General features: G+C 44.4%; 1 protein-coding gene across 1 annotated transcript in view; it reads left to right on the forward strand.

Moving 5' to 3' along the window:
- Positions 1–2299: 2299 nt before the first annotated feature.
- Positions 2300–15624, forward strand: part of LOC123744694 (cytospin-A-like) — a 37207-nt gene continuing 23882 nt past the window's right edge. Inside the window, 8 exon segments of the mRNA XM_045724283.1 lie at positions 2300–2479; positions 7806–7998; positions 8130–8280; positions 8376–10045; positions 11699–11906; positions 13686–13759; positions 14016–14185; positions 14260–14545. Coding sequence (XP_045580239.1) covers positions 7843–7998; positions 8130–8280; positions 8376–10045; positions 11699–11906; positions 13686–13759; positions 14016–14185; positions 14260–14545 — 2715 coding nt within the window. The 5' untranslated portion in view covers positions 2300–2479; positions 7806–7842.

Consider the following 15624-nt stretch of genomic DNA (forward strand, 5'->3'; position numbering starts at 1 on the left):
ATTGGGCAGCAGGATGTTAGTGACCAATGTGTTTTGGTTTTGAAAAACCAAGCTTAAAATATGTTATGATATTTCATTCTGGCTGGATAATTGTTAACAAGTAATGTGTTTACTAACTCAGTCTGTACTACTGTCTGCACTACTGAGATTTCATGAAGAACTCCGACATTTTGAAGTTAGCAGAGACATTTCTGACAGTTTTGACTGTACAGTAGTAAGTAGCTAGTGTAAAATCTGGCATCTGAGTGTGTGGTTGTACATGCAGCATTGATGTGCACACATGCGTGAGTGAGTGAATGAAATAATGGGATGATTTGCTGTAAAAAAGTAGAATTAAGACATAACGTTTCAAATCCTGACGTATCCATATGCTGACATATCAACTAAATCAGCTCCAGTTAATAGCCATAGTCATAATTTTAGTAACACATTTTGTCCTAATATATCCTCACATGTCCCATACACATAACTGTACATTGGAGGAAGCCATTGATTATGAGAGAGAAAGGCAGTGCATTCACCATTCATTTGGATCTCTTTGATTTATATAATTAGTGCTCAATGTGCACTGCTCTGCTCCGTTGTGCCTCCGCGTTATAGCTTTTATTCAGCACATATGCCGTGGATTTCAATGTGTCAGTGGAATTTCTGTAAGGAGACTTACTGGGGTGCTGTAGTCTCCCTCGCCTTTTGAGAAAACAGATCTGTCATTAAGGCACCTATTTTGAGACCAATACATGAACGTAGAGTTTGGTATCGCAATTCATGCTACTATTAGCCTGTGTGGGAGATCTCGTCTGCTAAGCCCAATTCATTTTTGCAATCATACGAGACAGACAGACAAATGCTTAGTCAATAACCCTCACTCTGACTTAGCTCTGTCAACAATAGCAAAATAACTCATTTTCAGCTTTTCTGTTCCAGTTCTGTGTAAAATGAAGTCTACTGTATTTACGGAGATGAATACCCTCATCTGAAGGAAATTATATTAGTAGTAGCAAAGTGGTATCTATACTTGTAGAAGGAGGACACTTTCAAAATTCACTGTCATGTTATATGACTCATATATAGATAATATCTCTCAAGGCACTATGCTATGCTGTGTATCGTTCATTTGCAAGATGTCCTTTGTATTTTCAAATAACTGCCAAACAGTTTGTAACCATCTGTTGTCCTAACTGTAACTACTGTATGTATCAACATGTCACTAATCCAGAACAGGATTTAATTTGGAGGGGCTTGCACTTTCAGTTTCTTTTGGTTTTACTCCAGACTGCCCACTGTGATGCTTTAGGACATTTTCTGTGGTTTGGAAATGATTTGCAAGGAAAGATGAAGGTTATTTGAGTTTATATAGGTTACTCATCTCTCTAACCTTGTCTTATGGTTGTACAATATGTATTGTATGTATCATACTAGAGACATTGGGTTCTTAGGTTTATTTATTGTGATGTTCATCCAAGTTTGGGCAATACATTTAGGATTAATCATATTAATAAAACAGTTGAATAATTAGGCTTCAACTGAAAGAGAACTTGGTTATTGGTTGTCAGTGTGATTCTTCATAGGGCTAGTCACTTACCATGCCTCTTTCACAAAAAAGTAATATATGTCAACATAAGATTATTATAAATATGTGCACTATGTTTTAAAGTCTAAAAATATGGAATATATTACTCTATGTACGACTTTAGCATTTCAGTGTATGCATACTGTATGATGAATGAATATTCATTCTTTCAGTCCTTGTAAGTTGACATGAGCCTGGCAATAGTTTATTATAATTCACTCCCATATTAAACGTATTTTAAATGACCTGAAACCATATTTTGACATCTTGGGAATATGTGTGTTTTATTCCACATTTTCTAGTTGACTGTGTGAAGCTAAAATGATGGTACTTGCTGGTTATCTACAACAACAAAAAATACATTTTACCTTTTTCTGTTTTTCAATTTAGATTTATTTCCTTCTGGTCAGCATACATGTTATGTCATGAGTCTGTAAAAAGGGATACTGTAGTCTGAGGAAAATACATGTTTGGAAGGCATTTGCAGCCTCTGTTTGTACACAAAATGTTAAATAAAATCGGTATCTATGTAAAAATATGGCAATGCCTTATATCTTCAATTGAGCATATCTTGACCTGGACCCAACTAGATTTTACAGATCGCATACATATCACCACATCACAGATTCACTACATGTCGTTATCACATTTTTATATGGCCCCCACCATATAATTTGCTACGTTCCAAAAAGGACGTGGAGAGGGATCTGTCAGGCGCCGTCCCACAATTCCAAGCATTAATTGGGAATGCTCGCTCTACGGTGCTCATGTTGTGTGTCCTGTCAATGGAGAAGATCAAGGGGCACAGGGACGCTGAGGATGGAGTGCATGAAATGACCAATACTGCATATTGTAACTTCAAACCGATGGTATCCGAGTCATTCGATTATCTCTACCAAAGAATTCCAGGTAAAATGTGTTAGATGTTTTTCAAATTGTGATTGTTTGTGTGTAACTAGCTAGCTACATGTATTGTAGGTGGCTAGCTAGCTAACGAGTTAACGTAGCTAAGCTAACGTTACAGTAACTTCATCGAGCCAGCAGTGTCTGATAATTTCAATGTATAGAAATAATACATACATACCTACCTAGCTAGCTAATTAGCTAACTAAATAATACGCTAGATAACAAAATACAATAACATTACTGTTGTCTTTTCATTTCGTTAGCTAGCTACTTTCCTCCCCTCCAAACAAATATGAGAAGGGTTAGGGTAAAGAAAAATCCACTCATTTTGACCAAATTGAGACACCAATTTATATTGCAGCCATACTATCACATTGCATAAAGTCAGAATAGGGTTGACATCATAGTAGTGTGTTCTACCAGCCATGGTAGTGTGTCCACTATCAGTAACCTGTCAAACTATGTATCATTCATGTGATGTTTCACACTATGTGAAGGAGATGTATCTCTTGAGTAGTCATGCTCATTTAGCCGCAACCACCAAATATATATTGGGACTGCCAGTGACCTTTTTGTTGTGATCATTACATGTCACACTAAGCCTTATTAGTTTGCTACTTCTAGTGCCATTCTGCACCCTGGAATAGATTGAGATGAATAACTACTAACTGGCATGAAGGATCATTTCACATGGTGCAGTAAAAATCACAGTCTGGCAAGCAATTAACAGAGGTTTTATTGAGCAGACAACTGGTATTGACTTTGCTGCCTGCAGCACATTCCCGGCCACACAATGTCCCCAAAAATCCCCAACATTCCTCCAAACCTGCGTGAGGTCCCTGGACATGGGGGAAGGGGTTTCAGCTTGTGTTATTAAAGCTATGGGAGAAAAGGAGAAGAGAGGAGGGCCAGTGTTATAGGGTCATCGTTTTTAGGAGCAAGATGAGGAATTTGAGGCAGTAGAGAGACTATCCAGTCAGTGTGGTTTTATTCTCTCACGCTGTGTATGCATTGAAACAGTCAGCATAAGTGTATTGTGGAGCAGCAAATGTAGCCTAGGCCTGTTCTCTATCTATGTAACCGTAGCATGGACAGTGAATCAGCGCCACTGCTAAATGCATATAGGGGAAACACTGGAATCATGTTCTTCTTGCCTTATCATATTTTTCTTGCCTTGTGGATGATCTGGCTTTCATGACAAAATTCTTTATGTATTCCTCTTCTGTGATGCTCAACACGGTGTTCTACCCATTAAACCTTGATATGAGATCTGTCAGGAGCCATCTGGTGCTGGAAATAATGGTGCAGCTGCTCTCTTAAAACAGACAGCAGTGTTTTGAAAACCTGGCACCTCTGCATCCTACCCCTGCCATAGTGAACAAGGTTAATTTGTGGTATACAGCAGGGATAGGGTCTACAAGCAGTTGTTACCGTCCTGTGTGAGAGACTGAGAGTCACACTCAAGCAATGCTCAATCTGTTAGTCAGCAACCAACTTGATTGTATCATTCATCTGCTCTCTTTTCTTCCACCCCCCCATCCGACCTCTGTCTCTCTTTGCTTTCCAGGGTTGTTTCCTGGTGGTTGTGTCAAACGTTTGTCTGGTCTCCACCCTCAGCAGCACCAATCTATATTGGCCTTGTACAAACCATACTATGCATTCATAGTTCCCCCTCACTTCCTCCAGTATCTATCTGGTCTGATTTAGTATTGGCTTTAATTAGGTCAATAGGAAATTACAGTCAGCCAGACTCAGTGGGGATCCAAAGACACCAGCCTGAGCTCAGACCTTTACCCAGTCAGTGGCTCACTCAAGGTCAGGCTCGGTCATTAGACGCTGACTCACTCTTGGGCTGTCCACTGTGATCATATTATTTTCAAATTTGATTTTAATCTTAGGCAACTGATTCAAGTCGTAGTCTAAGAGTGCATTGAGAAAGCTTTAAAAGAATAGGCTGTATTTCAGAACAACAGTTGCATTTTATGTTGCAGTTAACAGGTAAAGCTTTTTAACACATGGACTTCAAACAACAGAAACACATCTGGTATCTGACTGCACTTTAAAATTCCTGAGTTGGCTATACGTGTTCCCTTGTCTGTGTGTGTGTTACTCCCTCATTTCAAATGAAGAGAGTATGTCACTGAGTTATGCTAGTGCATACTGAGTGGTATTACCATGTCGTCCCATTCCCTCTACTCTTCAACTCTAGAATTCCAGCTATGGTATAATTTTCTACTCTTATTGTCCAATCCATCTTCAGCGCAAACATTTCTACCCCGACGCCCTGGTACTAATATCATAAAGCTCACCATGGCCAGCCCAGGATGTTTATTTACTGTAGCTTAGGCTGTGTATTTCCTTTTTTGGTCAAACAATTAGACTAGGCTAAATTCCTCTGGTACTGATACTTTATCATAATACTTCACTCTACAGAAGGAGCCTGAAAGATTTAGGTTTTCACAACTGCCACCAATTCTGAGTCTGGCTGCATCCTCAGTAAGCCTTTCTAGAAACTATCTGACTCAGGGTGGTGTTGATATCCTGCCTCGTGTTGTTTGAACATGATGCACTACAAGGATAGTCCCTGTTACTGGATGCCCCGACTCAGTCAGTGAACCGTGTGGGTGGGCAGATGTCTGTTAGGTTGGGTGTGTCTCTAGACATCTAGTTGCTTTGTCTACAGTTCAAACGGATCCAGTTCAACGATAAGGGAAGGGGGCTGGGGAGAGGAAATGTTATGGTTACTATGGGTATACCTGTCTTTGTAAAAATGTTCAAAGCTATCTTGCGTGCTATTGCAGGGTAGTGGTTATAATGGTCCAGCTTTATCTGTGGTATGAATAGACTGATCTGGGAATGGGGACTTACAGAGTGTTCGTCAGTCAGGCAATATGTGCTTCATTCTAGGTGATGACGAGTAGCCTGATCAATTTGAATAATCAGTCTTATCTTATCTTGAAGATCTCAGACATAAGCCAACGAAAGTGAGTGTTTTTTCTCATTGTCTGGGCACCGTTATAGGTCTGCACACACAGGCTCCTCATGCCTCGTAAGGCCCAGTCGACCTGCCCAGACCACCGTTACTGCTACAGTGCAACCTCCTCGTGATGTTGTGATAAGAGCCAGCTACAGTTGAAGTCAGAAGTTTGCATACACTTAGGTTGGAATCATTGAAACTCGTTTTTCACAAAATTCTTGTTAACAAACTATAGTTTTTGCAAGTCGGTTAGGACAACTACTTTGTGCATGACACAAGTCATTTTTCCAACAATTGTTTACAGACAGATTATTTCACTTATAATTCACTGTATCACAATTCCAGTGGGTCAGAAGTTTACAAACACGAAGTTGACTGTGCCTTTAAACAGCTTGGAAAATTCCAGAAAATGATGTCATGGCTTTAGAAGCTTTTGCTAGGCTAATTGACATAATTTGAGTCAATTGGAGGTGTACCTGTGGATATATTTCAAGGCTTACCTTCAAAATCAGTGCCTCTTTGCTTGACATCATGGGAAAATCAACAGAAATCAGCCAAGACCTCAGAAGAAAAATTGTAGAGCTCCACAAGTCTGGTTCATCCTTGGGAGCAATTTCGTCTGAAGGTACCACGTTCATCTATACAAACAATAGTACGCAAGTATAAACACAATGGGACCACGCAGCCGTCATACCGCTCAGGAAGGAGATGTGTTCTGTCTCCTAGAGATGAACGTACTTTGGTGCGAAAAGTGCAAATCAATCCCAGAACAACATCAAAGGACCTTGTGAAGATGCTGGAGGAAACGGGCACAAAAGTATCTATATTCACAGTAAAACAAGTTCTATATCGACATAACCTGAAAGGCCTCTCAGCAAGGAAGAAGCCACTGCTCCAAAACCGCCATAAAAAAGCCAGACTACAGTTTGCAACTGCACATGGGGACAAAGATCATACTTTTTCGAGAAATGTCCACTGGTCTGATGAAACAAAAATAGAACTGTTTGGCCATAATGACCATCATTATGTTTGGAGGAAAAAAGGGTGAGGCTTGCAAGCCGAAGAACACCATCCCAACCATGAAGCATGGGGGTGGCAGCATCATGTTATGGGGGTGCTTTGCTGCAGGAGGGACTGGTGCACTTCACAAAATAGATGGCATCATGAGGGAGGAAAATGATGTGGATATATTGAAGCAACATCTGAAGACGTCAGTCAGGAAGTTAAAGCTTGGTTGCAAATGGGTCTTTCAAATGGGCAATGACCCCAAGCATACTTCCAAAGTTGTGGCAAAATGGCTTAAGGACAACAAAGTCAAGGTATTGGAGTGGCCATCACAAAGCCTTGACCTCAAGCCTATAGAAAAACTTGTGGGCAGAACTGAAAAAGCATGTGTGAGCAAGGAGGCCTACAAACCTGACTCAGTTACCCCAGCTCTGTCAGGAGGAATGTGCCAAAATTCACCCAACTTATTGTGGGAAGCTTGTGGAAGGCTACCCAAAATGTTTGACCCAAGTTAAACAATTTAACGGCCATGCTACAAAATACTAATTGAGTGTATGTAAACTTTTGACCCACTGGGAATGTGATGAAAGAAATAAAAGCTTAAATAAATCATTAAATCTACTATTATTCTGACATTTCACATTATTTAAATAAAGTGGTGATCCTAACTGATCTAAGACAGGGAATTTTTCTAGGATTAGATGTCAGAAATTGTGAAAAACTGAGTTTAAATGTATTTGGCTAAGGTGTATGTAAACTTCAGACTTCAACTGTAGCTACAGGCCTGAGACCTCCAGTCACACGCCTCGTGTGCTTTCAGATCTGCATCCAATGACCGCTCCCTCGTGATCTGTGTGAGTCAGTGTCTGAGAAGGATGTAGTGCTGGCTGGCGTTTGAACATAAATAGCATCGACCACAGCACAGAAGAACTGTAAAGTCATTTTGTCCGTACTCCAGACTAGACAGCAACTCCTTAGTTACTAGCTAGCCCATAGATGACAGACCGTGTTCTCACAAGAACTACTGCCACAGGCATCAGGTAACTAACTGTATTTAAAAAAAGGCAATCTAGGCTAATTGGTTTTTCTGGTAATTGATTTAAAACAATTGATTTACAAACTAGTTTCTAGACTGTTGGGCTGCCTACTATAATTCTTGTAGTTGTAGGCTGCGTTTATGTGGGTTTAATATTTACGTTAGTTGTAAGAGGTTGTTCACTGATGTTAATTATGGAATAATGAAATAGTTTTCCCTCTGACTGAGAAACTAGAAACCCTCTGATGCATGCATTACCACCTCATCCTGTTATTAACTCCTGTATGCTTGTGTGTTTTTGTTCCACACAGATTGCATTGGAAATGTCTGAGAAACCTAGAGCCCAGTATGAGGAAGACGACCAGGCCAGTGGCCGGCGTATCCAAAGCCACAGCAGCAGGCACTAAGGCCCAGACTGGGGAGAGAGTCAAGCCTGAGGGCGCCACCATGGGCACAGCCGGCAAGAATACGGCCAAGACCTCCGCTACCGCACCACTCTCTAAGGTACAAATGCAGAAGGCACATGCAAATAACCGTGCGGGCACTTTGGCTACATGCTAAGAACAACCATGAAGTCAATTATCTTTATAGGTCCAGTAGCTGGTGTGTTAACTATCATCTTTCTCTTTGGCCAGGCGAAGAGCAGCGATGACTTGCCATCAGCAACAACAGTAGGCAGTGGGATCAGCACTGTTGCTAAGGCCAAGAAGACTAGCTTTGCCCACTCTTCAACCTCTTCCACTACAGGTACCAGCAACCCAGAGGGCAAGACAAAGACCAGCTCAGGTACATCAACCATACAGCTACTAACAGACTATACTCGGTTTGTGATTAGCTCTAACTTCTTGACCTTCAATAACGTGTTGTATTGTACTCCTCAGGAAAGCGTGGGACCTCCTCTGTGGTGAAGGAGCCCGGTTCATCCCGGGAGGGCCTGCGAGAACGCTCCAGAACTGGCACCGCCAGCAGGAAGCTCTCCGGACCCTCGGATGCCTTGGCACCGCCCAAGAGAGTCCGCAGCCGGGCCATGACTGAGTCCGAGTCCCGTATGAGCAAGTCCAGGTCGGACGGGCAGCTCAGCAATAAGACGGTCCTGGAGAGCAGGGTGAAGGACCTGCTGGGCCTGGCCAAGAGCAAAGACGTGGAGATCCTCCAACTGCGCACTGAGCTGCGGGCCATCCGTGTCCAGCTAGGCCTGCCTGAGGAGGATGGGGGAGCAGAGAGAGGGCTGAGGGAGAGGAGACTGCTGAGGCTGAGCCCCCACAGGAACAGGAGAAAGAACCCCTTACTCCGTTCATCCCTACAGACGTTGAGTCCACCCCTGCTCTTGCTGCAGGACCAGAACCAGGGGATCCGCGGGGAACTGAACATGCTAAAGAGTGAGAACCGAATGCTGAAGGACCGCCTCAATGCCCTGGGTTTCTCCCTGGAGCAGAGGCTGGACTGCCCCCTCAAAGCCCCGCGAGGCTCCTGCCTCAGCCCAGCCAGCGGTGGCAGAGATGGAGTGTTCCAACGGGCCTTTTTACTACATGGGGTCTCCCCACACGGCTCTGCCCGCGGCTCCAATGAAGACCTTCTGGACCCCCGGCGAGCCATCTCCCCTGAGGCGGCCGACAGCGAGTGCAGCGAAGCCTACCAGCCAATCACCTCCAGCGACGACGCCCTGGATGCCCCCTCTGGTTCTGCCTCTGCCTGCTGCTCCTCCTCTGAGTCAGAGGGCGGGCCACCGAGTCACGGTGAGCGCTCCCGTAGAGGCAGCAGTGGCAACACCAGCGAGGTGTCGGTGGCCTGTCTAACTGAGCGCATTCACCAGATGGAGGAGAACCAGCACTGCACTTCTGAGGAGCTCCAGGCTACACTACAGGAGCTGGCTGACCTGCAGCAGATCACCCAGGAACTAAGCACAGAGAACGAGCGGCTGGGCGAAGAGCGGGTCATCCTGGTGGACTCCTTGTGCCAGCAAGGTGACCGGCTGGAGTTGTACGGCCAGCAGATGGACTACTTCCGGGGCCTGCTGGACGAGCACCGCGTGGCCTATGCCCCGGTCGACGAGGAGGACACTAAGAGCAGCCGCTATCTGGAGCTGGAGCGCCGCTACATGGACCTGACTGATGGGACCCACTTCGAGAGGGAGCAGCTGCTGGGGGTGCAGCAGCACCTGAGCGGGGCGCTGAAAATGACAGAGCAGGACAACGCAGAAGCCCAGGGCCTGATATCAGCGCTTAAGGAGAGGGTGCACGTGGCTGAGCGGCAGGCTGAGATGGAGCGCAGGGATAGGGCAGTGGCGGCCATAGAGCTGGAGGTCCTGAGGGAGGCGGCCGGAGGGGAACAGGCGGAGTTGGCTCGATGCAGGGCCCAGCTGGAGCAGGAGAGACAGAGGGTGGCTGAGCTCTACTCCATCCACAATGCCGGGGACAAGATGGACATCTGCCACCAGCTGGAAAGCGAAAGGAGGGACAAGGAGAGGGCAGAGGCAGAGTCTGCTCAGCTGCATGAGGAGCTGGACCACACCCGCAACGAGGCCGCAAGGCTGGAGGACGGTATCAGCAAGGTCACACATTCTCATATTTAACATACTTTAATTTCAGATTGTCCATCAGTCTTATGTTAGTATTTCACCCAATTCCTATGTTGGTATGTATGTGCGTGCAGTAACAGTCAAAAGTTTGGCCACGCCAACTCATTCAAGGGTTTTTCTTTATTTTTAATATTTTTTACATTGTAGAATAATAGTGAAGACATCAACTATCAAATAACACAAGGAATCATGTAGTAACCAAAAAAGTGTTAAACAAATATTTTAGGTTCTTCAAAGTAGCTACCCTTTTTGCCTTTGACAGCTTTGCACACTCTTGGCATTCTCTCTACCAGCTTCATGAGGAATGCTTTTCCAACAGTCTTGAAGGAGTTCCCACATATGCTGAGCACTTGTTGGCTGATTTTCCTTCACTCTGCGGTCCAACTCATCCCAAACCATCTCAATTGGGTTAAGGTCGGGTGATTGGAGGCCAGGTCATTTGATGCAGCACTCCATCACTTTCCTTGGTCAAATAGCCCTTACACAACCTGGAGGTGGGTTTTGGGTAATTGTCCTGTTGAAAAACAAATGATACTTCCACTAAGCGTAAACCAGATGGGTTGGCGTATCACTGCAGAATGCTGTGGTAGCCATGCTGGTTAAGTGTACCTTGAATTCTAAGTAAATCACAGTGTCACCGGCAAAGCACCATCACACCACCACCTCCTCCTTCCCACAGGAACCACACATGCAGAGATCATCTGTTCACCTACTCTGTGTCTCACAAAGACACAGCGGTTGGAACCAGAAATCTCAAATTTGGGCTCATCAGACCAAAGGACAGAGTTCCACTTGCTCGTGTTTCTTGGCCCAAGCAAGTCTCTTCTTCTTATAGGTGTCTTTTAGTAGTAGTTTCTTTGCAGCAATTTGACCAAGAAGGCCTGATTCACACAGTCTCCTCTGAACAGTTGATGTTGAGATGTGTCTGTTACTTGAACTCTGAAGCATTTATTTGGGCTGCAATCTGAGGTGCAGTTAACTCTAATGAACTTATCCTCTGCAACAGAGGTAACTCTGGGCCTTCCTTTCCTGTGGCGGTCCTCATGAGAGCCAGTTTCATCATAGCGCTTAGTTCTTTACATTTTCCGAATTGACTTACCTTCATGTCTTAAAGTAATGATGCACTGTCATTTCTCTTTGCTTATTTGAGCTGTTCTTGCCATAATATGGACTTGGTCTTTTACCAAATAGGGCTATCTTCTGTATACCACCCTTACCTTGTCACAACTGATTGGCTCAAATCCATTAAGAAGGAAAGAAATTCCACAAATTAACTTTTAACAAGGCACACTTGTTAATTGAAATGCATTCCAGGTGACTACCTCATGAAGCTGGTTGAGAGAATGCCAGGAGTGTGCAAAGCTGTCATCGAGGCAAAGCGTGGCTACTTTGAAGAATCAAATATAAAATATATTTTGATTTGTTTAGCACTTTTTTTTTGGGTTACTACATGATTCCATGTGGGTTATTTCACAGTTTTGATGTCTTCAGTATTATTCTACAATGTAGAAAATAGTAAAAATAAAGAAAAACCCTTGAATGAGTTGGTGTGTCTAAACTTTTGGCTGGTGCTGTATATGACACGTGAGCTCATGCATACACCTATGTATCCCATTCTCCCGTCAGCTGGAGGAGAACTTCCGTGCATTTCGTGATGAGGTACAGAAGCAGCTAGCAGAGCAGAAGCGGACCCTGGCCCATCAGTGTTCTGAGCTGGAGGAGAGGGACACTGAGGTCTCAGACATGAAGGAGACCATCTTTGAGCTGGAGGACGAAGTGGAGCAACACCGAGCCGTAAAACTCCACGACAACCTCGTGATCACAGACCTGGAGAGTGAGTGGTGGATGGACACTAGATTGCATCCCAAATTGCACCCTATCCTATAGGGCGTTCACTCACTGCTGTACAATGTAGAGAAAAACGGGGTAATTCAAGAGGGTGCTACGAAATTAAATGTCAAAATGAAATGTTCTTTTCCCTATGTCGTTAGATTGTTCTCTACAATATTATAACCTTATTATACACCGTTGTTAGTTTGGACTGCCGCTCTTGGTCTTGTGTCCTTCATATGTGGTGATGTGAGGTGGTACCATTTGGAGGTGTTTCCGCTGGTTGGACCAATCAAAATCAACTTGATGCCTTTGTCGTTTTCACCTCCAGATCCTTGGCTTTCATTGCCTATAACTGCAAGCAATCTGTGTGAGAGGGGCTGTTTCTATGGCGACTTTAAAGGGAAAGACTCAGAAATAAAAAAATAACAGTTTATTTACGTAAGTATTCAAACCCTTTGCTATGAGACTCGAAATTGAGCTCAGGTGCATCCTGTTTCCATTGATCACCTTTGATGTTTCTACAACTTGATTGGAGTCCACCTGTGATAAAATTCAATTGATTGGACATGATTTGGAAATGCACACACCTGTCTATATAAGGTTGACAGTGCATGTCAGAGCAAAAACCAAGGCATGAGGTCGAGGCATTTGTCCATAGAGCTCCGAGGCAGGATTGTGTCGGCACAGATCAGTGGAAGGGTACCAAATAATGTCTGCATCATTGAAGGTCCCTAAGAACACCGTGTCATTCTTAAATGGAAGAAGTTTGGAACCACCAAGACTCTTCCTAGAGCTGGCACCTAAAGGATTCTCAGACCATGACAAACAAGATTCTCTGGTCTGAAGAAGTACAGAGAGATCCTTGATGAAAACCTGCTCAGGACCTCAGACTGGGCTACGGTTCACCTTTCAACAGGACAACGACCCTAAGCATGCAGCCAAGATAACGCAGGAGTGGCTTCGGGACAAGTCTGAATGTCCTTGAGTGGCCCAGCCAGAGCCCGGACTTGAAACGGATCGAACATCTCTGGAGAGACCTGAAAATAACTGAATCGACGGTCCCCATCCAACCTGACAGAGCTTGAGGGGCTCTGCAGAGAAGAGTGGGAGAAACTCCCCACATACAGGTGTGCCAAGCTTGTAGCGTCCTACCCAAGACTCGAGGCTGTAATCGCTAGCAAAGGTGTTTGTTAAAGTACTGAGTAAAGGGTCTGAATACTTTTGCAAAAAATTCTATATTTTTTTTTTGTTTTGTCATTATGGGGTATTGTGTGTAGATTGATTGAGTGGGGGGAAAAAACTATTTAATCAATTTTAGTGTAATGCTGTAGCGTAACAAAATGTCAGGGGGTATGAGTACTTTCCAAATGCGCTGTACTGTACGGTAGAGACATGAGGTTTGGATTTTCTATTGAATGGACATATTAGTATAAACCTTGAATTAATAAATTAATAATTGTGTGAACACCCTATATCCTATTCCCTTCGTAGTGCACTACTTTTGATCAAGGCCCATGGGGTTCTGGTCAAAAGTAGTGCACTATTTAGGGATAGAGTGCCATTTAGGACACGCATATCAGTCAGGAAATGGGACTAGGGGGAATAATATGCTCATCCAGACAGTTCACCAATGATGCTGGGCCAATACTGAATCATATACCAATGATAAAGCTGCTGCGACCACCAGGTGGCAATGTGGGACCATTATTACACAGCTTAGTCAGAGTTTATCCCGTCTCAATTCATTCATTTCATAATTCATTCTCTCTTTTTCTTTTAGACTCTGTCAAAAAACTGCAGGACCAAAAACATGACATGGAGCGTGAGATCAAGATGCTGCATCGAAAGCTACGGGTTTGTTTGGGGAGCTAGAGGAATACGGAGTCCAGTGCCTCAGCTATATCTCAGCTGGTACTGAACATCCGTTGAAGACATTTCACCCAGTCATAATGAAAATTGGTCTGCTGGTCCGTAGCATTAGCCCATGGGTGCATCCCACATGACACCGTATTCCATATAATGCTCTGGATGAGAACGTCTGCTAAATGACGTGAATGTAATGCACTACTTTTGACCGTTGTCCATGTCCGGTTCATATCTCCCGTTGTAGGAGGAGTCTATGGAGTGGCGTCAGTTCCAGGCCGACCTGCAGACGGCGGTGGTCATTGCTAACGACATCAAGTCTGAGGCTCAGGAGGAGATTGGGGATCTGCGGCGCCGCCTACTGGACACACAGGAGAAGCATGAGAAGATGAGCAAAGAGCTGGAGGAGATCAAGAAGTATGTGGTCTTTGTGTGTGTGCCAATCTCTCCCTGTGTCAAAGATATTGACGATCTGTTATCTGTCTCTATAGGCAGGATGAGGAGAGGGGCAGGGTGTATAACTACATGAATGCTGTTGAGAGGGACCTAGCTGCCCTGAGGCAGGGCATGGGTCTCAGCCGACGCTCTTCTACCTCCTCTGAGCCCTCTCCCACCGTCAAGACCCTTATCAAGAGCTTTGACAACGCCTCCACTGCAGGCCTTGTCCCAACCTCCCCCACAGCAGCCGTGCCAGCACTTACCACAACGATTGCCCGTACACCCCTCAGCCCCAGCCCTCTGAAAACCCCACCCGCTGCTGCTATCTCTCCCATACAGGTAAGAAACACACACAATGGCAGACCAGTAGTTTATAAGCACTCTGAATCAGACCAGCAGGCAGCACAGGCCCCTTCTGAAAGGAGTCTGTCTCTAACCCCATTCTGATTGGTTCAGCAGATGTCAACCCTGCTATCATTCCTTTAATGTGGTTCCCCTGCCTCAGCCCTGTCTTTATAGAACTACTATGAGAATTCCAATTCAGACCCCTGCAAGACTTGACGGGACTTCGCACGGGTCTCTACCCAAACAGTCAGGATGTCTTCAAGCTAACATGGAATTCATGCTCAGAGTAGGTGACACGTTAGGTGACACAATTTTTGTGTCAAGTCGGTTTGGAAGGAGTGTGAGGAAGGGTCATTTTTGAACATTAAAATGTGAACTTATTATGGGTTAAGGTTTATGTTTTGGCCACTCGTCTGGCCAGACTTGAGACGTGCTGTTCACAACCTTTGTTTAGAACAGGCCCAGAGACTTTCTAACCATCACAAGACCAGGGAATAAAGGCTTTCAGAGCTAGTACAACCGCTGCATGTTGGAGTTAAGCTCATGTGTTGATTGCCAATACCAGCTATTTTTGCCCTGCTCGTGGCGTAGCCAGAAGTTTTCCCTAAGGACCTGAGTGTCAAGTCCAGTCTAAGTCGGACCTTATGGGGGAGAGAGCATGTGAAAGCTCTGGATTTTGTTGGCATAGATATATCTGTCTCTACAGAAATAGAGACATGTATCTTCATGTTGGGGTAAGTTTAATGCCACATTCACGGGCTAGGAAGTGTCTGAAATTTCCGACTTGCTAACTGGTTGAACGTCGCTCCTGTATAACTACAACCAGTTACCAAGACAAATGTCAGTTTCCTAGTTCTGACTAGCACGTAAACAGTGCATTAGTGTAAATCACCATACACAATTGGTTCACACAGGGAGCCTATTCACTTAATCACTCAGAGTCCAGTGAAATGTTAAACGGTCATTCATTTGGAGCACAGTGAGTTTTGTCTGTATGGCACACAGCCCGTCTCTTCAGTGAATTGGTTGATCGCTGCCTGTAGTGTTTTGGTTCAAGCTTTAGGAAGAAAATC

The sequence above is a fragment of the Salmo salar genome, chromosome ssa09 (assembly GCF_905237065.1).
Source record: "Salmo salar chromosome ssa09, Ssal_v3.1, whole genome shotgun sequence".
NCBI classification, from domain to species: domain Eukaryota; kingdom Metazoa; phylum Chordata; class Actinopteri; order Salmoniformes; family Salmonidae; genus Salmo; species Salmo salar.